This window comes from Mytilus californianus, unplaced genomic scaffold, assembly GCF_021869535.1.
Source record: "Mytilus californianus isolate M0D057914Y unplaced genomic scaffold, xbMytCali1.0.p SCAF_29, whole genome shotgun sequence".
Lineage (NCBI taxonomy): Eukaryota > Metazoa > Mollusca > Bivalvia > Mytilida > Mytilidae > Mytilus > Mytilus californianus.
This window is the reverse complement of record NW_026262678.1, coordinates 1302578-1323849: the sequence shown is the minus strand read 5'-3', so window position 1 is coordinate 1323849 and position 21272 is coordinate 1302578. Positions and strand designations below refer to the sequence as shown.

General features: G+C 32.4%; 1 protein-coding gene across 1 annotated transcript in view; it reads left to right on the top strand.

Annotated features, from left to right (window-relative positions):
• LOC127732830 (uncharacterized) overlaps nucleotides 1-21272 on the top strand; it is a 127376-nt gene that overhangs the window by 65116 nt on the left and 40988 nt on the right. The window contains exons 22-26 of the mRNA XM_052242010.1: nucleotides 172-336; nucleotides 1065-1106; nucleotides 2998-3051; nucleotides 13132-13194; nucleotides 14922-14996. Coding sequence (XP_052097970.1) covers nucleotides 172-336; nucleotides 1065-1106; nucleotides 2998-3051; nucleotides 13132-13194; nucleotides 14922-14996 — 399 coding nt within the window. The remainder of the gene's footprint in view (nucleotides 1-171; nucleotides 337-1064; nucleotides 1107-2997; nucleotides 3052-13131; nucleotides 13195-14921; nucleotides 14997-21272) is intronic.

The window sequence follows — 21272 nt, the reverse complement described above, 5'->3', positions numbered from 1 at the left end:
AGTTTTCGTAAACAATGTATTGATTTACTTTTATGAATGTTAAACATGTGTTAAAGTCGATTTTAGTTATACTTAGTACTATACCTTGAACTATTACGTCTCCTTTCCCAGTAGATTTTATCGATTTACCATAATGCATTTTCATTTGATCGCTCTTTTTAAAATTGGTAGACGATAATCCCGAAATTAGGAGAGAAGAAATGGAAAAGCCAGTTGATACAATACTTACATGTGACGACTGTAAAAAAGATTTGATATGCCTTGTGTGCAAAACCAGTAAGAGCTTGATATCAAGATTGAATGATAAACTGCAAGAGCAAAGGAACACTATCATGAGTGAGTTTATGTGTATACAGTAATGTAAAAAGTACAGTAACCCATGCGTCAAAACGGAAATTCAATTTGGTTTTTATTAATTAGAATAATTTCAATAATATTGAAATAATTTCTCATCAAATACATCTAAGTAAAAAGTTTAATATAATATTGTGCCTTAAATATGTTTAATTGTGCTAATAGCTTCATACCTTGAGCGTACAAAGTAAGTAATGTATGCGCTCTCATCAATGAATTTCAATTCATTTAGCCTAGTACACTAGTTACACATCAAAAACAAATGGTGTCTAGGTTTAAATCTTTCTATGGTATTATACTATTTATGCACACATTTCAAATTATCAGATGTAAACATCAACATAACGGCATTTCCCTTTAAAAATATAGTACTCAGTTTAGTTGTTATTATTCAGAATGTTGATAAGCTGTATTGCGTATTATTTACAGGCTGGTAGGTATTTTAATCGTATACTTAACAGAGTACTCCTATTTTGAAAATGTTCATTCCATGAAGGCATGTTGTGCCATGATCTGATATTATTGAAAAACAATGTATTGTATTATTGACATTTTTTACCCTTTTAAAGGCTTTCAATTGAGCCTGTTTTTATCAAAGAATGCGATAGTAATGAGCGATATACATTGGATGGAACTAATGTAGTGCATGTTTGCATTTAGATGTTGTTACGTTTACAATTTCATATTACTATTTTTTCATTTACATGAAGGATTACAAAGACGCATGTCGACATTTGGAGAATGGAATGAAGGTAAATTTCTTAATTTATTTTAAAGTAATTTGAAGGCATCATATGATAATCGTTTGTTGTCAGTTGTTTCTAAAGAATTTGTTCTGTAACTCGATTCTTCAAATGATAAATCATCAAATAAATCGAAGTAAAACGTTTAATATCATACTGTTGTCCCCAAAATATGTGTATATATGAAACTGTTTCATTCATTTCATGTTTAAAATTGAGAATGGAAATGGGGAATGTGTCAAAGAGACAACAACCCGACCTTAGAGCAGACAACAGCCGAAAGCCACCAATGGGTCTTCAATGTAGCGAGAAACTCCCGCACCCGAAGGCGTCCTTCAGCTGGTCCCTAAACAAATATGTATACTAGTTCAGTGATAATGGACGTCATATTAAACTCCAAATTATACATAGGAAACTAAAATTAAAAATGATACAAGACTAACAAAAGCCAGAGGCTCCTGACTTGGGACAGGCGCAAAAATGCGGCGGGGTTAAACATGTTTTTTGAGATTTCAACCATCCCCCTATACCTCTAGCCAATGTAGAAAAAACAAACGCACAACCGTACGTACAGTAAAACTCAGTATAAGAGAAGTCCGAGTCCGATGTCAGAATAGGAAACAAAAGAAAGTAAACAAAATGACAATATTACATAAATAACAACAGACTACTAGCAGTTACTAACATGCCAGCTCCAGACCTCAATTAAACTGATTAAAAGATTATGTCTTCATCATATGAATATCAGGCACAATCCCTCCTGTTAGGGGTTTAGTATTATACCGTCATAAAATATATGATAAGAACATAACCCGTGTCATGCCAACAACTGGTTTTAGAATAAATGTGTTAATTCCGATGCAAAGACCCTATAAGTGAATTAATATTAAAGCCAAAATATGCAATCTTTAATGACCTGACAACAGTATCGTAACTATATCCCTTCTTAATAAGTCTGTTTAAAGGTTTAGTTAGCTTTTGAGGTGAATACTGACATGTTTGTGCTTTGTAAAGAATATTACCATAAAAGATTGGATGTGAAATACCCGAACGTATAAGATATCTGCATGTTGAGTTATATTTACGAATGATGTCCTTATACCGATGATAAAATTTAGTAAATGTTTTGACTAGTTTATGATATCGAAAACCCTGTTGTAATAATTTTCAGTAATACATAAATTTCTCTCGCTAAAATCTAATACGTTGTTACATACACGAGCGAATCGTACAAGTTGAGATATATAAACACCATAAGATGGTGACAAGGGAACGTCACCATCTAAAAATGGATAATTAACGATAGGAAATGAAAAATCATCTCTTTTATCATAAATTTTTGTATTAAGCTTCCCGTTAATGATATAGATATCAAGATCGAGGAAAGGACAGTGGTCATTGTTGGTATTAGCTTTATTTAAAGTAAGTTCAACAGGATAAATTTCTTTAGTATACACACTGAAGTCGTCATTATTGAGAGCCAATATATCATCCAAATATCTAAAAGTATTGTTAAATTTTTGTATCAGATGTTGTTTCGATGTGTCTTTGCTGATTTTAGTCATTAATTGTAACTCATAACAATACAAAAACAGGTCCGCAATAAGTGGTGCACAGTTAGTCCCTATTGGAATTCCGATAACTTGACGATATACGGAATCTCCAAAGCGAACAAAAATGTTATCAAGTAAAAATTCAAGGGCAGATATAGTATCAAAGCATGTCCAATTGCCTTTATTCTCAAATCTTAAGCTTATAAGAAAATCTTTGTATGCAATATTAAATACACTCGGCAATGTGCTTTAATTAATTAAGTCGCGTCCAATTTTTGTTCAGTAATAAATTTATATTTTAAAATATATTATCTGAAAAAAATGAGTTATATAATGTATAATTTCAGGTTTTGCTGATGATGTCTTTTCATCGGACGACGAAACAGAGGATTTGGATTTTGGTAAATATGCTGCAAGAAATCTTTGCCTATTCATTATTCAACAAACATTTTTTTCATTATAAAAAAAAAGTATATAAAGTGTTTTTAAATCACAGTAAACTTTGACAAAATGAATAAAAATCACAAAAGAGATAATTAACAGTGCCAAGGTCACTAATAATAAACTAAAGATTGAATTGCTAAAATCAAATTAAAACAACAGAGGATTACCTGAAATTGTTAATTAAGAGAATGTGAACTTGTTTAGATTCATTCAGCCTTCGTGGTACCGGTGGTAGTTCAAAACATGTACATACGAAACAATCTGAAAAAGAGTATAAACGAAATAAATGATGATAAAATCTGGATTTTACAATTACAAATTATGTTTAAACAGATATTCTATAATGGTCATAACAATCTCGAAGGCGTCCATAAAGACTGCAAGTATGTAGTTGATGCTTTAAATCAAAGATATTCCTGCGAAAAACGTGTATTTCAATAGCAAAACTGTGTCAGTGAAGTCTTAATATGTAGCATTCAATTTGGTACAGCTGGAAGATTTATACTCAATTGTAAGGTTGCGTTTGCTTTTTGTTACCAAATCCTGAAATTTCATTAAAAGACAACCATAATTGGAAGCCATTTCGTTTTTCGTAATGATTTTTTTCGAAACCTTTATGGTTAATATTTTATTACTGATGTCCCGTAGGTGTCTGTTTAGATCTTGTAGTCATACGGTTTAATTTTGTAGTCCATTTTTTTTTAAACAATCTGCAATCAATTCCATCACCATGCCTAATATATCATGTACTGTGTTACAACTCTAGATTCTACTGACGTGAAAATGTAACACTAGACCACCGAAAGTTGAATTATTAGTTCAGTGTAGGTGGCCGAGTTATCTAGAGCGATGGACACAGTGCAGGTGGTGTTGTCTCGATATCCCAATAGGATGAGTTCGAATCCTGGCAAGGGAAGAACAAAAATTTGCTTCCGAAAATTTGCAGATTCAATATTGTTGTGCTGATATTTAGAGTAGTTATATAAGAATTTAGACTTGTTTATATTTGTTCGTTTGGGCTTGTATTATATTTGCTTTCGGATGTATATAATCCATTCATCTATATTCAAGAGTCTATCATAAATTGAGGTAAATTATGTTGCCTTCATAATACCGTTTCGATTCCTAACATCACTGAAGAGACATTAATTGTCGAAATCCGGATATGATGTATCAAGTTTTGCAACTCATGTGTGCGGGCTTGTATTATATTTGCCTTCGGGTTTATGTAATCCGTTCATCCTATTTCAACTCTTCAAAATTCAAGAGTCTATCTTAAATTGAGGTAAATTTATATGGTCTTCCAAATACCGTTTCGATTCCTAACATCACTCAAGAGAAATTAATTGTTGAAATCCGGATATGGTGTACAAATTTTTGCACATTATGTTTCCGGTATACCATCTTTATCTGGTGATCCGTTTTTTTTTTGGCAATCGCCATGGCAGTCAGCAGGCTTTAAGGTTGCATTTTATAAATACAGCTGTTTCTTAAACCACGCCTCTTTTAAGGAATGTATAATATTCATAGATACATTATGTTGTATACGTACTTATTCCCAGATATGATCTCTATGTTTCATCTCATAGAGACATAACTTGGGAATGTTACCAGTATAAATAAAAAAAATATAGCGGCAGCCTTGAATTCTGAAAGAGACCAAAAGTAAAGGTAGGGGTAGTTCAGAATTTAAGTACAAGTTTAAACTCTAATAAGTTCGGGGCATATAAATGTTGAAAATATGCCGCACAGCCCTATAATTTGACCTTTGAAAAAAAAAATCGAAACTTCATAGTAAAAGTTGTACAGGTTCAGCCGTAAAAGGAGTTTCATGGGAAATTGCATTGTCAATATTTACAGAAATGAAACCTATATTGGATGAAAAAAGGGAACTTACAGAATTTCGCAAAATCTGGTTATCTCAGAGATTTTAATGAAATCAACTCACATATGAAGTTTTATAAATATTTCATGAAGATTGGGAAAATCCTGGGCCTTAACTATGATGACTCAGCATAAATTCACAGTTTAGGGTATGCATAGTTTACTTAAATAGATATAAGAAGATGTGGTATGAGTTTCAATGAGACAACTCTCCATCCAAGTCACAATTTGTAAAAGTAAACCATTATAGGTCAAAGTACGGTCTTCAACACGGAGCCTTGGCTCACACCGAACAGCAAGCTATAAAGGGCCCAAAAAAAGACTAGTGTAAACCATTCAAACGGGAAAACCAACGGTCTTATCTATTGAAAAACGAGAAACGAGAAACACTTATGAACCACATCAACAAACGACAACTAATGAACATCAGATTCCTGACTTAGGACAGGTACAAACGAATGCAGCGGGTTTAAACGTTTTAATAGATACCAACCTTCACCCTTATCTGAAAAAATGTCGTAACATCACAACAAAGAAAGACACACTATAAAATATCAATTGAATTGGCTTAACTCAATCAAAAGACATATTACCACAAGTGAACATACACTGAACTAATAAATTTGATATATGATAAAATGTAAATACAAAATCAAAAAAATAAGGGGTGAATCAATAAAGGCAACAGTAGTTTACCGCTGTGAGATGTTAAACAATTTAAAAAAAAACAACAATAACCTCGAACAAAAAGCCGCCATATACAATAATATACACAGGTAAATAATTTTGTGGTTAGGTATAGAGTTCAAATGGAGAATGAAAATATTTTTTACAAAATAAATAATTTTGTTGTTTTTAGTACGAAGAAGTGAAAAATTATAGTTATACCAATCGCCAATGGCAGTCAGCAGGGTTTAAGAACAATCGTTGTTCGACCTGTTAGTCAAATGCGTTTTGTTGAAATATACTTTTTCACTTTTTTGGTCTTTTGGAAAATGGTGTTTGTGCTGTATTTAGACCCTTCTACCAACAAATTTGTTTTGCATGCACACGTATAAAACTTGCGACATTAGTTGTCGAAATCCGGATATGGTGTACAAATTTTTGCACCTCATGTTTGAGGTATACCATTTTCAGCAAGTTTATTGTTTTCTGTTTGGTATTAAATTAATATTAAAGATCCATTTGTTACATCTTGTGATTCGTTTATTTGGCAATCGCCAATGGCAGTCAGCAGGGTTTAAGAACATCCGTTGTTCGACCTGAAGGCAAATGCGTTTTGTTTAAATATACCTTTTCACTTTTTTTGGTCTTTTGGAAAATGTTGTTTGTGCTGTATTTAGACCCCTCTACCAAGAAATTTGTTTCGTATGCACACGTATAAAAATTGCGGTTTTTATCCAACGCAATCATAGGTTTGAACTTTGTTTTTAATTTAGACTTATTTATATTTTTTCGTTTGGGCTTGTATTATATTTGCCTTCGGGTTTATATGATCCGTTCATCCTATTTCGACTCTTCAAAATTCAAGAGTCTATCCTAAATTGAGGTAAACTATATGGCCTTCCAAATACCGTTTCGATTTCTAACATCACTGAAGAGATATTAATTGTCGAAATCCGGATATGGTGTACAAATTTTTGCACCTCATGTTTGAGGTATACCATTTTCAGCAAGTTTATTGTTTTCTGTTTGGTATTAAATTAATATTAAAGATCCATTTGTTACATCTTGTGATGCGTTTATTTGGCAATCGCCAATGGCAGTCAGCAGGGTTTAAGAACATCCGTTGTTCGACCTGTTTGTCAAATGCGTTTTGTTTAGATATACATTTTCACTTTTTTGGTCTTTTGGAAAATGTTGTTTGTGCTGTATTTAGACACCTCTGCCAAGAAATTTGTTTTGCATGCACACGTATAAAAATTGCGGTTTTTATCCAACGCAATCATAGGTTTGAACGTTGTTTTCAATTTAGACTTATTTATATGTTTTCGTTTGGGCTTGTATTATATTTGCCTTCGGGTTTATATGATCCGTTCATCCTATTTCGACTCTTCAAAATTCAAGAGTCTATCCTAAATTGAGGTAAATTATATGGCCTTCCAAATACCGTTTCGATTTCTAACATCACTGAAGAGACATTAATTGTCGAAATCCGGATATGGTGTACAAATTTTTGCACCTCATGTTTGCGGTATACCATTTTCAGCAAGTTTATTGTTTTCTGTTTGGTATTAAATTAATATTAAAGATCCATTTGTTACATCTTGTGATGCGTTTATTTGGCAATCGCCAATGGCAGTCAGCAGGGTTTAAGAACATCCGTTGTTCGACCAGTTAGTCAAATGCGTTTTGTTTAAATATACCTTTTCACTTTTTTTGGTCTTTTGGAAAATGTTGTTTGTGCTGTATTTAGACACCTCTACCAAGAAATTTGTTTTACATGCACACCTATAAAAATTGCAGTTTTTATCCAACGCAATCATAGGTTTGAACGTTGTTTTTAATTTAGATTTATTTATATTTTTCGTTTGGGCTTGTATTATATTTGCCTTCGGGTTTATATGATCCGTTCATCCTATTTCGACTCTTCAAAATTCAAGAGTCTATCCTAAATTGAGGTAAACTATATGGCCTTCCAAATACCGTTTCGATTTCTAACATCACTGAAGAGACATTAATTGTCGAAATCCGGGTATGGTGTATAAATTTTTGCACCCCATGCTCGCGGTATACCATCTTTTCCGCAAGTTTATTGTTTTCTGTTTGGTATTAAATTAATATTAAAGATCCATTTTGTAACATCTTGTGGCCCGTTTATTTGGCAATCGCCAATGGCAGTCAGCAGGGTTTAAGCACATCCGTCACCAAAAAAAATAAAATCATGAACAAAATGTTACCTTATATCTTTCATCAGTAAGATGTCAAATAAATCTTATCTTGACATGTGGTAGTCAAACTGATATAGTTATCTTGACGGTTTACAAATTATCACGAATCAATACGCTGGTAATTTTTTCAATATTGATGTTTGGGAGGAGGAATAAATTCTTGAAAGTGAGAAGAAAGATTTTCTACATAAGATCTTAAATTGAAGTCTACGAATTCCGAGATTCCTCAGTCTTGTGGCCGTTTTTATGATACAATGGGTCTGTTAACCTTGTGTATTTTGGGAAGAAAATACAATCGACCAGGCTTGGCGTTTTCTGGTTTTAAATATCCTATTGTATCTTCATCTATGTGACCGTCATTGTGCTTGGTTTGTAACGCAGTAATATTTTTGGAACAAAACTCAGAAGTAGGGTCAAGGTCAAGCTTTTTATAAAACCTTTTATCAGAGAGCTGACGTTCTGCTTCCGCGATGTAGTTAGCTTTGTTCATTATCACAACGGCACTTCTCTTCTCTGCTGGTTTTATCTCAATATCATCTCGGTTTCTCATCAATTTTATGACTTTTTTCCCGTCAGAAGAGGTGTTATAAAACGACGAGTACTTGTTGCTAGCTTGATGAACAACATCCGATTTGATCTTGTCGATAACTTCTTCCAGTGTAGCAGATTTGCTTGGTTTTGAAATCCATTAACTCTTCTTTTTAAAGCACGGAATTCTGGTTTCTTCCTACGAGTCAGAATTGTCGAGTCTTCCTCATTATCATACTCATTCATTATCCGTGTCACCAAAATTTTCTTTAATTCTGAGGGTTCTTGCAAAAGTATTCAGGTCATCCTCCAGTTTTATATTATATATGTTACTGGGCGTAGGGCAAAAATTCAAACCCTTAGATAAAACTTTACTATCATCCTCAGTTAAAGAGACTGTTGATATATACATATATCAATGTTTGCATAAAAATTACGAAGAAATTTCAGCCAGGCCAGACGAACATTTCTCGACCTAATTATAAAGCCCTTCTATTATAAGTTATTATTGTATGACGTGCTGTTTTCGCTTTGTTAGCAATGTCATTACATTCACGATACATCTATATCTAGGACAGAAACACAGTTGCACATGTTCATTGCTATTTAAGTTTACAATCATCGTTATCCACATGTAGCGCACCGCTATCTTCAAATCCTTAGTACGAAGTATATATATTTCCAATCGATTCTGATGCATATTTTAAGATGTTATGTCATAAAGGACAATACCGAACTACTGATTGTCAACAATCACCATTTCAATTGATTTACAAACAAATTACCATTCTAAATAAAGTATTACTCATTGAAATACAACTGGCAAATCAAAAACATGTCGTTAACGTTAATCGAAATCTGACTTTTCTATAAGAATAAAAATAATTGATGGAATCAATATGTTTGTTGTCATTTTCACATGCCAAACTTTCCAGCAAATCTATGGTTTGCATGAGTTATTCTTTAATCATTATGAAGCATTCTTGATGATGATAAATAAGGGAAATCGGTTTGAGAGTAAGCAAGTTATAAAATGTCGTTTTCCTTTTTACCCAGCACTGGGTCGATACCTCTGCTGCTTGATTATCATTTCCCAGATGCCGTCACCAGCTCAGTATTCATTTCAGTATTCATTTCATCGGTATTGACATGATTTAAAACAATCCTATCCTGAATTGACGTCTTTTTATAAATTTAAAATTATGAGAAAACTTATGGTTTAACTCTATCTGCATATTCAGGCAAAGTACACTTTAGATGGGATTCTGATATTATTTGTAGGTTCTTTATGGTCATATACTGCTCTTTAACTGTTTTGATTTTTATACGACGGTTTACGGGACGTTTTATGGTATACCGTTGTTCGTCCGTCCGTCTGTCCGTCCGTCGTCAACATATCGGACAGTAACTCAAAAACTCTTTAACCAATATGCATGAAATTTTGGTGAATTGGTTAAATCTATTGACGTGAGCTCCCATTCGATTTTGATAAATTGTAGATTTTACGTTTTCCGAGCTATGAGGTTTTAGACATTAAAACAGGGGGATATTCCAGTTTTTGGACAATAGGTCTAAAACACTTTCACCAATTTGCAAGAAACTTTGGTGAATTGTTTATATCTATTGATGTGAGCTCCCTTTTAATTTTTGTATATTTGAAGTTTTACGTTTCCGACTTATAGGGTTTTATTCATTACAAAAAGGGGGATTTTCAAGTTTTCGGACAATAACTCAAAAATGCTTTGAGCACTTTTCATGCAACTTAGGTGTATTGCTTATTTTTATTAATGTAAGCTCCCTTTCGATTTTTATAAATTTTAGATTTTACATTTCAGATTTATTGGATTTGTAGTCATAAAAAAGAGAGGATTTTCCAGTTTTCGACAATAACTCAAAAGCGCTTTGAGCAGTTTTCATGAAACTTTGGTGACTGGTTTATATCAATTAAAATAACCTCCCTTTAGTTATTTTTATAAATTTCTGACATGACATTGAGAAGTTATTGAACTTAATTCTATGAAAAAGTGACGGTCGTATCATGTGCTTAAGGCACAGCTGTTTATTATACATCCTTGGCTTTCAAACATTCGTGTTTGTGCGTTATTAGTTAGTATAAATCCTGACAACCGTTTCGGGCACTTTGAAACTATATAGTATTTTTTTCATGCTCATATCAAGATCAGGGAAAATAATAAAAGCACTAAACCATCACTAGAATAGTTTTGACTGTGTGTTTCATTTGATGTTATTTTACTTACACTATAACTTATACCACAGTTTTCAGGTCTCGCCTAGACTTGCAGTTCTCTTTTTTCATACACGCGTAGTCATTTTTTCTTTTATGTCGTGACGAATACCGACATCAAAAGTCATTAGCAAAATTAGTTTTAATACTCAAAAATAAAATGGGCAAAGACATATCATTTTGAGTAAGCATTCAAATAAGTTGCATAATAACTGAATGCCTTTTGAATGACTTTGTAAAAAAAATCGAATTTATAGTATTGCTATAAAGTTATGAATACTTACGGTCCTACATCATGTCAATACTTATATTTTGGCATTGCACAAAGTGTTGTTTTTACAGACAGTTTGTGCGAATGTTGTGCTTTTACACTACTGTTCAAGGTTAAGGAACGACGACAAACATGCTAAGGCCGCCACTGAATGAGCATGTTCCAAGTCACCAGCCGGCAACTAGTTGTTGTCGTTGGAGGCTGTCTTCGTTATTTGTACGTTTACTGTTATGTACAAACGTCGGGACGTTTGAATCGTGTTACATTGTGTTATTTTGTGCTTTTTAATGGCCAACTATACGGTTTTTTGGTATTGCTCTTTGTAAAAGATCATACGGTGAACTATAGTTGCATACATCTACGCTGTTTGATCTCTGGTGGACTGTTGTCGCTTGGGCAATCTTCACACATCTTCTTATTTTTTATTGAACCCTTCATTGAAGATAATGCTCACTATAATGAAACATTTACTTCCAATTAAAAAGTTATTGTGATTTGATTTGATTTTAGGTGTTTTAACGCCACTTTTAAGCACCGCTTTTGGGCTATTTCGTGGAGGCCAGTTTTTGTTGGTGGAGGAAGCCGGAGTACCCGGAAAAAGATATTGTGATATTTTCATTATCTTATATACTCAGTAAAATGGTTCGTACGGAATCAAAATGTTTCAACAAATGTTTTCATTATTTCTGATGAATCGTAGTCATTTCGTACTATAACCATTTCGTACTAGCCATTTCGTACCATAACAAAAACCATTTCGTACCATAACCTTTCGTACCATACGGAAGATTATAATATTTACCATTTCGTAACATATGGACAATTATAATGTATACCATTTCGTACCATTACAAAAATCATTTCGTACCATAACCTTTCGTACCATGACTTTTTCGTACCATATGGAAGATTATAATGCATACCATTTTGTACCATATGGAATATTATTATGTTTACAATTTCATACAAAATGTAAGATTGTAATGTTCAGCATTTCGTACCATTGTTTTCTATTTTTGAACATTTTGAAATTATACTGTATGTACTATAATTAAATACAACTAACATATAAAGTTTTTATTAATATAAAAATACGAAAAACGTTTAAAGTATTTCATCTTAAAACATAGTTACAAAAGATAATTTATTAACTTGTAAATGTTTTGACGTTTTAATTCAAAAAAAATAATATTCTATTTTTGTTTCTGTACAATTTTAACAATGAATAAGGAATAAGCATATACTTTTTATCAGAGCATAAATAATATCTCAGCCCTTGTTACTCATTGAATTTATTTAAGACCATCTTCAGAGAAAGGTATATCTATTGGTCATTAAAATTTCTCAAAAATTAAAAACCACAGCAAGTTCGTTGTTAGTCACACAAGGTGTAAATTCTTATGCAAATACACAAATTCGTGGCTTCTTTCATGAGTATTTTTAGCTTGTGGCTTTTTCTAACAAACATTTAAATAAATTGGGCATTTTTATCTTGCGAATTGTGAAAGTGAGACGCAGTGATCCTACATTCCTGCCTTGAGTAGTGTCCTCCACTAAAAGTTCAGTCTAAGCTAGGTTAAAGATTTTATTGCAAACCTCACTTACTTTGACAAAGATTTTAAGAAACTGTTTATGCCTCAAAATTTTAAAGAAACAATATCGGTCACAAGAGAATATGCAAAGAAATATTGAAAAAAACATGATTTTCACATTCAGTTCATTCTTTCACTCATTCTTAAGTACAAATGATGAATAAACATTTGATTTATAAAGAAAATGTTATAGTAACGAGTACCATTTAAGTAATAAAATCTTATTTAGTGACCAAACAAGACAAAATCAATTTTAGAACTGTGTTTTTGTTTTATGCAGTTTGACGATTTATCAAAACTGACATTAAATTTTTAGAACTACTAAATCGTAATAAGTAAACGAAATGAACATTCACATGTTTTCATATTCTTGCTTGTATAGCTTTTGTTGGTAGAAAGGTGCATCGGTCTGAACAAGTTTATAAATTTCATTGAAAAGTTTATGAATACATTATGATTGGTTCAAATAGAATGTTTTGGGTATTTTCATGTATAATTTTACATTTAAATTCCATTTAACTCAACAATCTATAAAGAAAGTAATTGTTAATCTTCACTGACCAGAAAAATATCAACCCGATGAAGCGATTATTGTTACGTTATTGTCTTAATTTTATATTTTTCAGATAATTCAGTGATAAGGAAGAGAAAAAGTAGAACTGAAATGTCAACAGAACTACTAGATAAAGGCAAGTGGCATTGATTTTCATAAAACCTATTGGATTAATATAACAAATTACATGTATTATACATACAGCGGATTGTAGTCATATTTAAATTCTTGGTCAACAATTTTGAAACATATTTGCCATCATCAGTGGTAAAAACTATCACATTAAAGCTTTTGTGTTAATTCAGTAAGCATGCCCCCTATACTTAATACGTGTTGTCAAACTATTGTCATTTATACCTTGCAGACAGTTTTAAAACTACAATTAACACAAGGTTTTTTTTATAAGAGGGGAGAATACCAGAGGGGCATTCAAACTCATATGTCGAACATAGATAGACAACGCCATGGCTAAAAATGAAAAAAGACCAATAGACAAACAATAGTACACATAACACAACTTAGAAAAATAAAGAGTGAGCAACATGAACCCCACTAAAATCTCGCGGTGATCTCAGGTGCTGCAGAAGGGTAAAAATATCCTGCTTCCACATGTGGCATCCGTCATGTTGCTCATATCATTACAAACCAGGTAATAAGTCTTTTTCGGTAGGACACATTCTGGAAACTTACCACTTAGGACTCTTGGTTTAATAGCCTCCTAGTAAGCAGCAATCCTCTATCAAGGAAATCATGATAGGAAATACAACCCCTGGAATATCATATCTATATATCGAATTTAATGTTCTTTCTGTTGTGCGAATATATAGAGTGTATGCTATAATTTAGTTTAAAACAAAATAATTTTGTATTTTTATCTCAATATTTGAATGGGGCATTAGTATCCAAGATCATCGCAAATACAAAAAAAAACCTGATGTTTTGATAGTATATACCTTTTCATTTTAATTTTCTAATCTTAGTATTATTCTGCCTTTTTATTGTCCTCTGTTCAATAATGATAGATGTATGCCTGATTCGCCAACCAAGGTTCGGAGGCATCCAAAGAAAGCACTGCAATACTTCAACAAGAGGAAAAAAATATTCATTTACTCAATAGGCCAAGTCAAAAGAAAATATTTACAAACAAGAATGTGTCCATAGTACACGGATGCCCCAATCGCTCTATCATTTTTATGTTCAGTGGACCGTGAATTGGGGTCAAAACTCTTATTTGGCATTACAATTAGAAAGATCATATCATAGGAAACATGTGTACTAAGTTTCAAGTTGATAGGACTTCAACTTCGTCAAAAACTACCTTGACCAAAAACTTTAACCTGAAGCGGGACGATCGAACGGACGCACAGACCAGAAAACGTAATGCCCATAAATGAGGCATAAAAAGTAAATAGGTCAAAAATGATTGACCATAAGAATTAACCTTTCATTTTTTTAAACATATTTGTGCTATTTTTACGGTACTGATCGACTACACTGAACCTTAAAGACTTTAGAATGTTTTATTAACGTAGTGTCGACAAATAGTAAGATACAGTTTTTGAAGTTGGACATACAAATATCTGCTTAGCACAGCAAGTTTTCATCAACGGAGTTTTCTTTGAAGTGACGATGGTTACAATTTTATGTTAGATGGAAAATTTGATGTAATCTTTCTGCAAAACAATGAGAACTCGAATAAAATAAACAGTCATGAAAATAGGCGATAATACACTTATTATTAAAATCAGCCTGTTGACACGTTTGTTCATACTTTATTGAATACACATAAAGTTACGATTGTCTTTGCCATGGCTGTTTCTTAAAAGGAAATATTGACTCAACATATGAATATTTCCTTTATAGATCAAGCAGCAAAAGCTTTGAAAAAATTGAAAATGTCAACTGAGGTGGAAACAGAAAAGGAGTTGACTAACACAGGTTAGAATATTTGACATCATCATAGATATTATTTTTTCTTCGTAAATGAATCAGCTATATATCTTCAAAAATTATTATCTTAACTTGAAGCATTGCGTTAAAAAGCAAATTATTGCAGATCTTTGTTAGTTTATGTTTGATTCATTTTGAATTTTGTTCAGACCCTAAGTGATTATACATTACAATTTTTTTTTAACACTTTTCCATTTTGAGATGTAGCAATAAACAACACATCTGCTTTTATTCATTGCCAAAACAATATGAAACTTTTAAAGAAAGTAAAAAGATTTTTTATATTTCAAATAGTGTTACATACCCTTTTTTTTAATAAAGAATTTTTATTTACTATGATTTGCATATAAACATTGATTGCGATAAAAAAAAAAAGGCAAACAACCTGTATTTGAATCAACACGTCCAATCAAACAATCAACAGTTAGTAAAAACGAAACTAGAGGCTCTCGAGAGCCTGTGTCGCTCACCTGTATCTATTGTGGTTTTGGAAATCATGTGAAATAAGGTGTAAATCATCATAAATAGTTTGAGATACCCTAATAATGATTGAGGACAAGTTTGTTTTAAGTAGTAAGTTCAGTAAGGGCCATATTTGGTCCCGATTATAAAGTTCAATGTTGCAAGATAGAAAAGTTGATTAAAAGACATGTGGAATAGAATTATTTCAGACAAAATTTGATTTGAAAGCGATGATCTTTACATCCTAAATATGTCAAAATAAGAAATTTGACAAATCGGCAGGATTCCAGCAAAATGTAGGACCAAGAAACATAGAGCGCAGGCGTCGACAAACTAAATATTCAAGTTAGACATTTAAATGTCATTACAAACATTATTTTCAAAGATCTTGTCGACGTATGCGCTCTATGTTTTCTGTCAAATAATCAATACAAATTTACACATTTTCACTGATTTTTCGTGGAAAATCAAAATGAGTACTATTTTTGATGTCATGAATAAAGCGCAGGAAGGTATATTTTCAACAGATAGGCTTATTTTCTAACTATTCAATGTATTAGCGTTCATTCATTGTGATAGTGGTTAATAAATCTTAACCAGAATTTAAGCAAAATAAGGGGGTCATTAAAGGCCTAATCGAACCTACTCCTTTGGCCAAGTGGATAAATGGCAAGCAGGTCATCCCACTAGTAACTAGTCTTACTGAAGACCCCTTATCATTATTTAAATTAGTTTTCAAGTTGTGACCATTTGAAATTGTTGTCTTTACAATTTTCCCTTAGACTGCTATAGTAAATATCTATGTTCTATTTTTAACCATGGCGGCCATGTTGGTTGGATGGCAGGGTCATGAGATACATTTTTCAATCAAGATATCGTATTGAAAATTGTTGTATAGTCTTGTTATATTTGGCTCAGTAGATGAAGAGGAGAAGATTTGTGTAAAAGTTTACAAAAAGTTACGGTTATTTTTTTAATTTACTAAAAAGAGCAATGACTCCTTAACGGGTCGATTGACAATTTTGGTCATTTGACTTATTTATAGATTGTACTTTGTTGAACATTATTGCTCTTTACAGTTTATCTCTAACTATAATAATGTTTAAGATAATAACCCAAAACTGCAAAATTGTCTTAAAATTACAAATTCAAGGGCAGCATCGGGTTGTCTGATTCGTCTGGAAATTTCAGGGCAGAAAGATCTAAACCTGATTAACATATTTATCCATGTCAGTTTTGCTCTTAATGCTTTAGTTTTAAAGATATATGCCAAAAACTGCATTTTACCCCTTTGATCTATGTTTAGCCATGTTGGGCATGTTGATAGGCAGACGGGGTCATTGGACACATTTCTTAAACTAAATACCCTAATGATGATTATGGCCAAGTTTGGTTAAATTTGTTATTGCAGTTTCAAAGGAGAAGATTTTTGTAAAAGATAACAAAACTTTCACAAAAAAATGTAGTTTTTTTATTAACTATATTAGCAAATGATTAGGTATAAAAAAGAAGTTGTGGTATAATTGCCAATGATACAACTCTCCACAAGAGACCAAATGACACAGAAATGAACAACTATAAGTCACCATACGGCCTTCAACAATGAGCAAAGCCCATACCGCATAGTCAGCTATAAAAGGCCCCGAAATGGCAAATGTAAAACAATTCAAACGAGAAAACTAACAGCTTAATTTATGTACAAAAAATGAACGAAAAACAAATATGTAACACATCAACAAACGACAACCACTGAATAACTGGTTCTTGACTTGGGACAGGCACATACGTACATAATGTGGCGGGGTTAAACATGTTAGCGGAATCCCAACCATCCCCCTAACCTGGGACAGTAGTGTAACATTACAACAAAAGAACGAACTATAAAAATCAGTTAAAAAAGGCTTAACTCATCAAATGGATACAAATAGAAATACTACTGCCGGGTACTTGACATGTATATCCCAACAACAAAAAGACAATGAGTGCAAATCTGATAGAACTCACAGTAACTGTCAGCTCGTTCAAAGCAACTAACAACTAAAGGTGTCAGTTGACAATTTTGGTCATGTTGAATTATTTGTAGATTTTACTTTCCTGAACATTATTGCTCTTTACAGTTAATCTCTATCTATAATAATAATCAAGATAAGAACCAAAACCTGCAAAATTTCAATCTAATGTTCAGCGGGTTTTCTGATTCGTCTAAAAATTTCAGAGCAGATATAGTACTGCAACCAGAGTTCATTTTTGAAAACTTTGATATACCGCAAGAACACACATTTAAAATATATATCGATGGAAAGAGAACACGTGTACAATAAGAAAAGTCGTAAAAACCCAGAGTTGTAATATTTTTGTGAATCGGGGTCAAAGTTCAGGCCAAAAAATTTCAATATGTCAACCACAAGGAAAAAAAGGAGAAATTTCTGATATTTATTCATTAGAATGCTACAAAAACTGTTTAATCACAAGCAAATGCTACAAAGGATGTCAAAACGACAAATTTGACTATTTATATGATGAGCTTTCATTTCAAAATGGTGTTGATCTTGAACCTTCTGAATTTTTCCATTTATGACATAGAAAAAGAAGAAGTAGTCTTGACCTTTTCACATCCATGAACTTTTATATTGCTTATCATGTTTCACTACAGTATATTACAAAATTATTTTCTAAACTTTAAAATACCAGTTTATCAAATTATTTCAATATTTTTTCTATCTTTGAAAAAAACAAAATCCAAGCGCTGAAACAGTGTTTTTAATTTAGCATCCAAAAGGTAATGTATTTTTTGAAAATTAGTATCTAGTTATAGATAAATACATGTTGAGTATTTGCAAAGTCTGGATAGATCAGTTATATCACAAATAATATCATAGTAAACCGAGGCAAATGCAAGGTTTAAGACAAATCATAGTGTGACTTGAATTGATTAAGCGGTTGGTTGAGTGTAAACAAACTTAGTTTGGTGCATGTATATTTGTCTTAGTGGAGTTATCCTGGTAAAAAAAGTGTTAATTCATCAATTGTTATGGAAGGTATGGAACATACAATGTATTGCAAATTTCTAATGTTGTAATTTAAAATCTTCATTAAATAGGGATATGGGTGAAACTCTTCATCATCGTTTGCGGATTCAGTACGCGTATCAGCATTACAACACGCTTCTCTTTCTGGAAACAAAGAGGTTTAGTCTTAGCTTTTCTGTGTCATTTGGTCTCTTGTGGAGAGTTGTCTCATTGACAATCATACAACATCTTCTTTTTTTATTAGCTCTGCATAGGAAACACAAACGCCATGTGAAAACAAAGTTTCTATCAATGTTCGTGATCCATATTCCTATATTCATGATATAACTGCACGAACAGTCCCAAATGAATAGAGTAAATGTTGATTTTCATACAGAAACAATTGATTTTGTAACAGCCATATATTAACAAATTTTATCTTTAGGGACAACATACGCTTCAATTAATCAACAAATGAACTTTACAAGCGATGCGGGTATATTTTCCATAGAAGCACCTAACGAGGCTTCATTGAAACTAGGGTTGTCATTAGAGTAAATTGCAAGGTTTTCAATATCGCGCCTAAGAGCGCAAGCGGCAGAGTGAAGTAATCGATCTTCTTTTAATGTATTCTTGATATCTGCTGACACACCTTGGTGTAATTCTGAAAGTCTTAACATAAATTTGAATTTGCCTGCAGCAGATATGGTTTCCCCTGTAGTGAGCTCAGAGCTAAACTCTATATTTCACATCCCTTGTCCCAGCTGTGTCTGAATTCTAAGGTGACATAATAACTAATTAGTTTGTTCTGGTATTGGGCAGTATGGTAAGTATCAGAGACATTCTTGGGTAAAAGTGATCGGTATATGTCGAGGATGAGCTACATGAGAAAGGTCTTTTTATGGAAGAACTGATCATCATTAACAATCGTTATCAATGAATTGAAACCAAGTTCGTATTCTAATTCTTCAGTAACTTTTTTACCTGATTGCACAGGTGTTGACTTCAATAAGTACTTGATAATGCATGCTGAAAGGTAGCTTGCATTTGAAAATAAATATGTTCTCGCGATTTTGTTTACCATGGATAAATTATAACTCATATTAGCACACCTCAAAAGGCTGTCAACATGTTCAGGCGACTTGATTTTGTGTAGTTTATTTTCCCTTTTTAAGGTTTTGTTTTTACATAAAAACATGTCTTTATATCCAAACTACAAAGAATAAACTGAGCGCGAGATCGTATACAAGTGTCATGTTGTGAGGATACATGTGAATCAGATTGATAAAAAAATTGGCTTTCTGTTTCTATTTTAAAGACGCTACAATGTTGCCTTCTGGTGCAAGTCTTGTAACATCACTGATGATACACAACTCTTTCATCCAAGGAAAACAGAATAAGAACAGGAATAAAAGCCCTGTTCATTGATAATTTTCTATGTTTTCTATGTATCGTGTGCGATTTTGTCCCATGTACATTTACTCCATATCCTTTCATCTCCTTTCAAGAGAATTTAGTTGTAGCATTACCCTATCGCACACCAAATCTCTGCGAAACTTCAATAATACTTTTTTTCCCGAACGCTCGCATGCATATTAATTGCTCTAAGGTTGAACATTGACATACAATGTATTTTTCCACATATTATCATTCTTTCTCTAGGAGTAAACTTTACGGGGTTGCGTTTAATATCGTAGCAGATATATAGGGCTACGTAGATGTTTGAATACTGAACTTGTAACTAGCCTAGCTGCTTTCTGGATCTTTTTAGCAGCTAGGCTAGCTACACGTTTATATAGGTGCTACAAAATTGAACGTTACCCTGAAATTCAACAACTAGTCATTATCCGAAAAAAAGCATCTTATCCGAGGGATTTGTTTAACTTTTATAAAAAGCCAAAATTTAATCAACACACATATAACTTATTTACAGAAAATACACGAAAGAACTACTATATATAATCAAATCACACTTAAAGAAAACTCAAAATTAATTAACTAATCAAAGAAAATGTACATAATCTCATCGAAACTATCAAATTCATTGTGGAGGAAAAAATAAATGATGTAGCTGATTGACGGATATGAAATTTCCGTAATAAAACAAAGTACAAGTGATGTCTTTTTGTTTTTTGAGTTTTTGACAAAATTGTTTGGAATTTGCCCATCAAAATTTGCATGCAGTATCGCAATAATATATTTGTCCTTCTGAATTATATGTTTTCTCGTTTTCACAGAAAAATACGTTAAATTTCCATCTAAAAAAATGCCAACTTTAAATTTAAAAATTTTATTCGGGGATGGTATCATATTTATGTCTTCATCATTGCGATGATCCTTGATGGTATGTGCATTGAAAATATTTACGTACAGAGCATGAAATGTAACAAAATATTTTTTTGGGGATTTTAAGGTGACTACCAAAAACCGTACATTGTACAAAAATGTGACCAAAGAAACTTTTTACGACCAGACAGCGTTTTTTTAGGGGTCATTTACAGTACAAATAGATCGTAACTTGATGAATAGTTGTACTCTGCCAGATTTGCTCGACATGCGTTAGTTTCAGAGGTAAAGCCAAAAACTGCATTTTTCTGCTATGTTCTATTTTTAGCCATGTCGGCTATGTTGGTTGGCAGGCGGACATACTTCTTTAATTTATAGATACCCTAATGATGATTATTTCCAAGTTTGGTTAAATATGTCTCAATAGAGGAGAAGAATTTTGTAAAAGATTACAAAAATATACACAAAAATGACAAAAACTTGACTATAAAGAGCACTAACGCCTAAA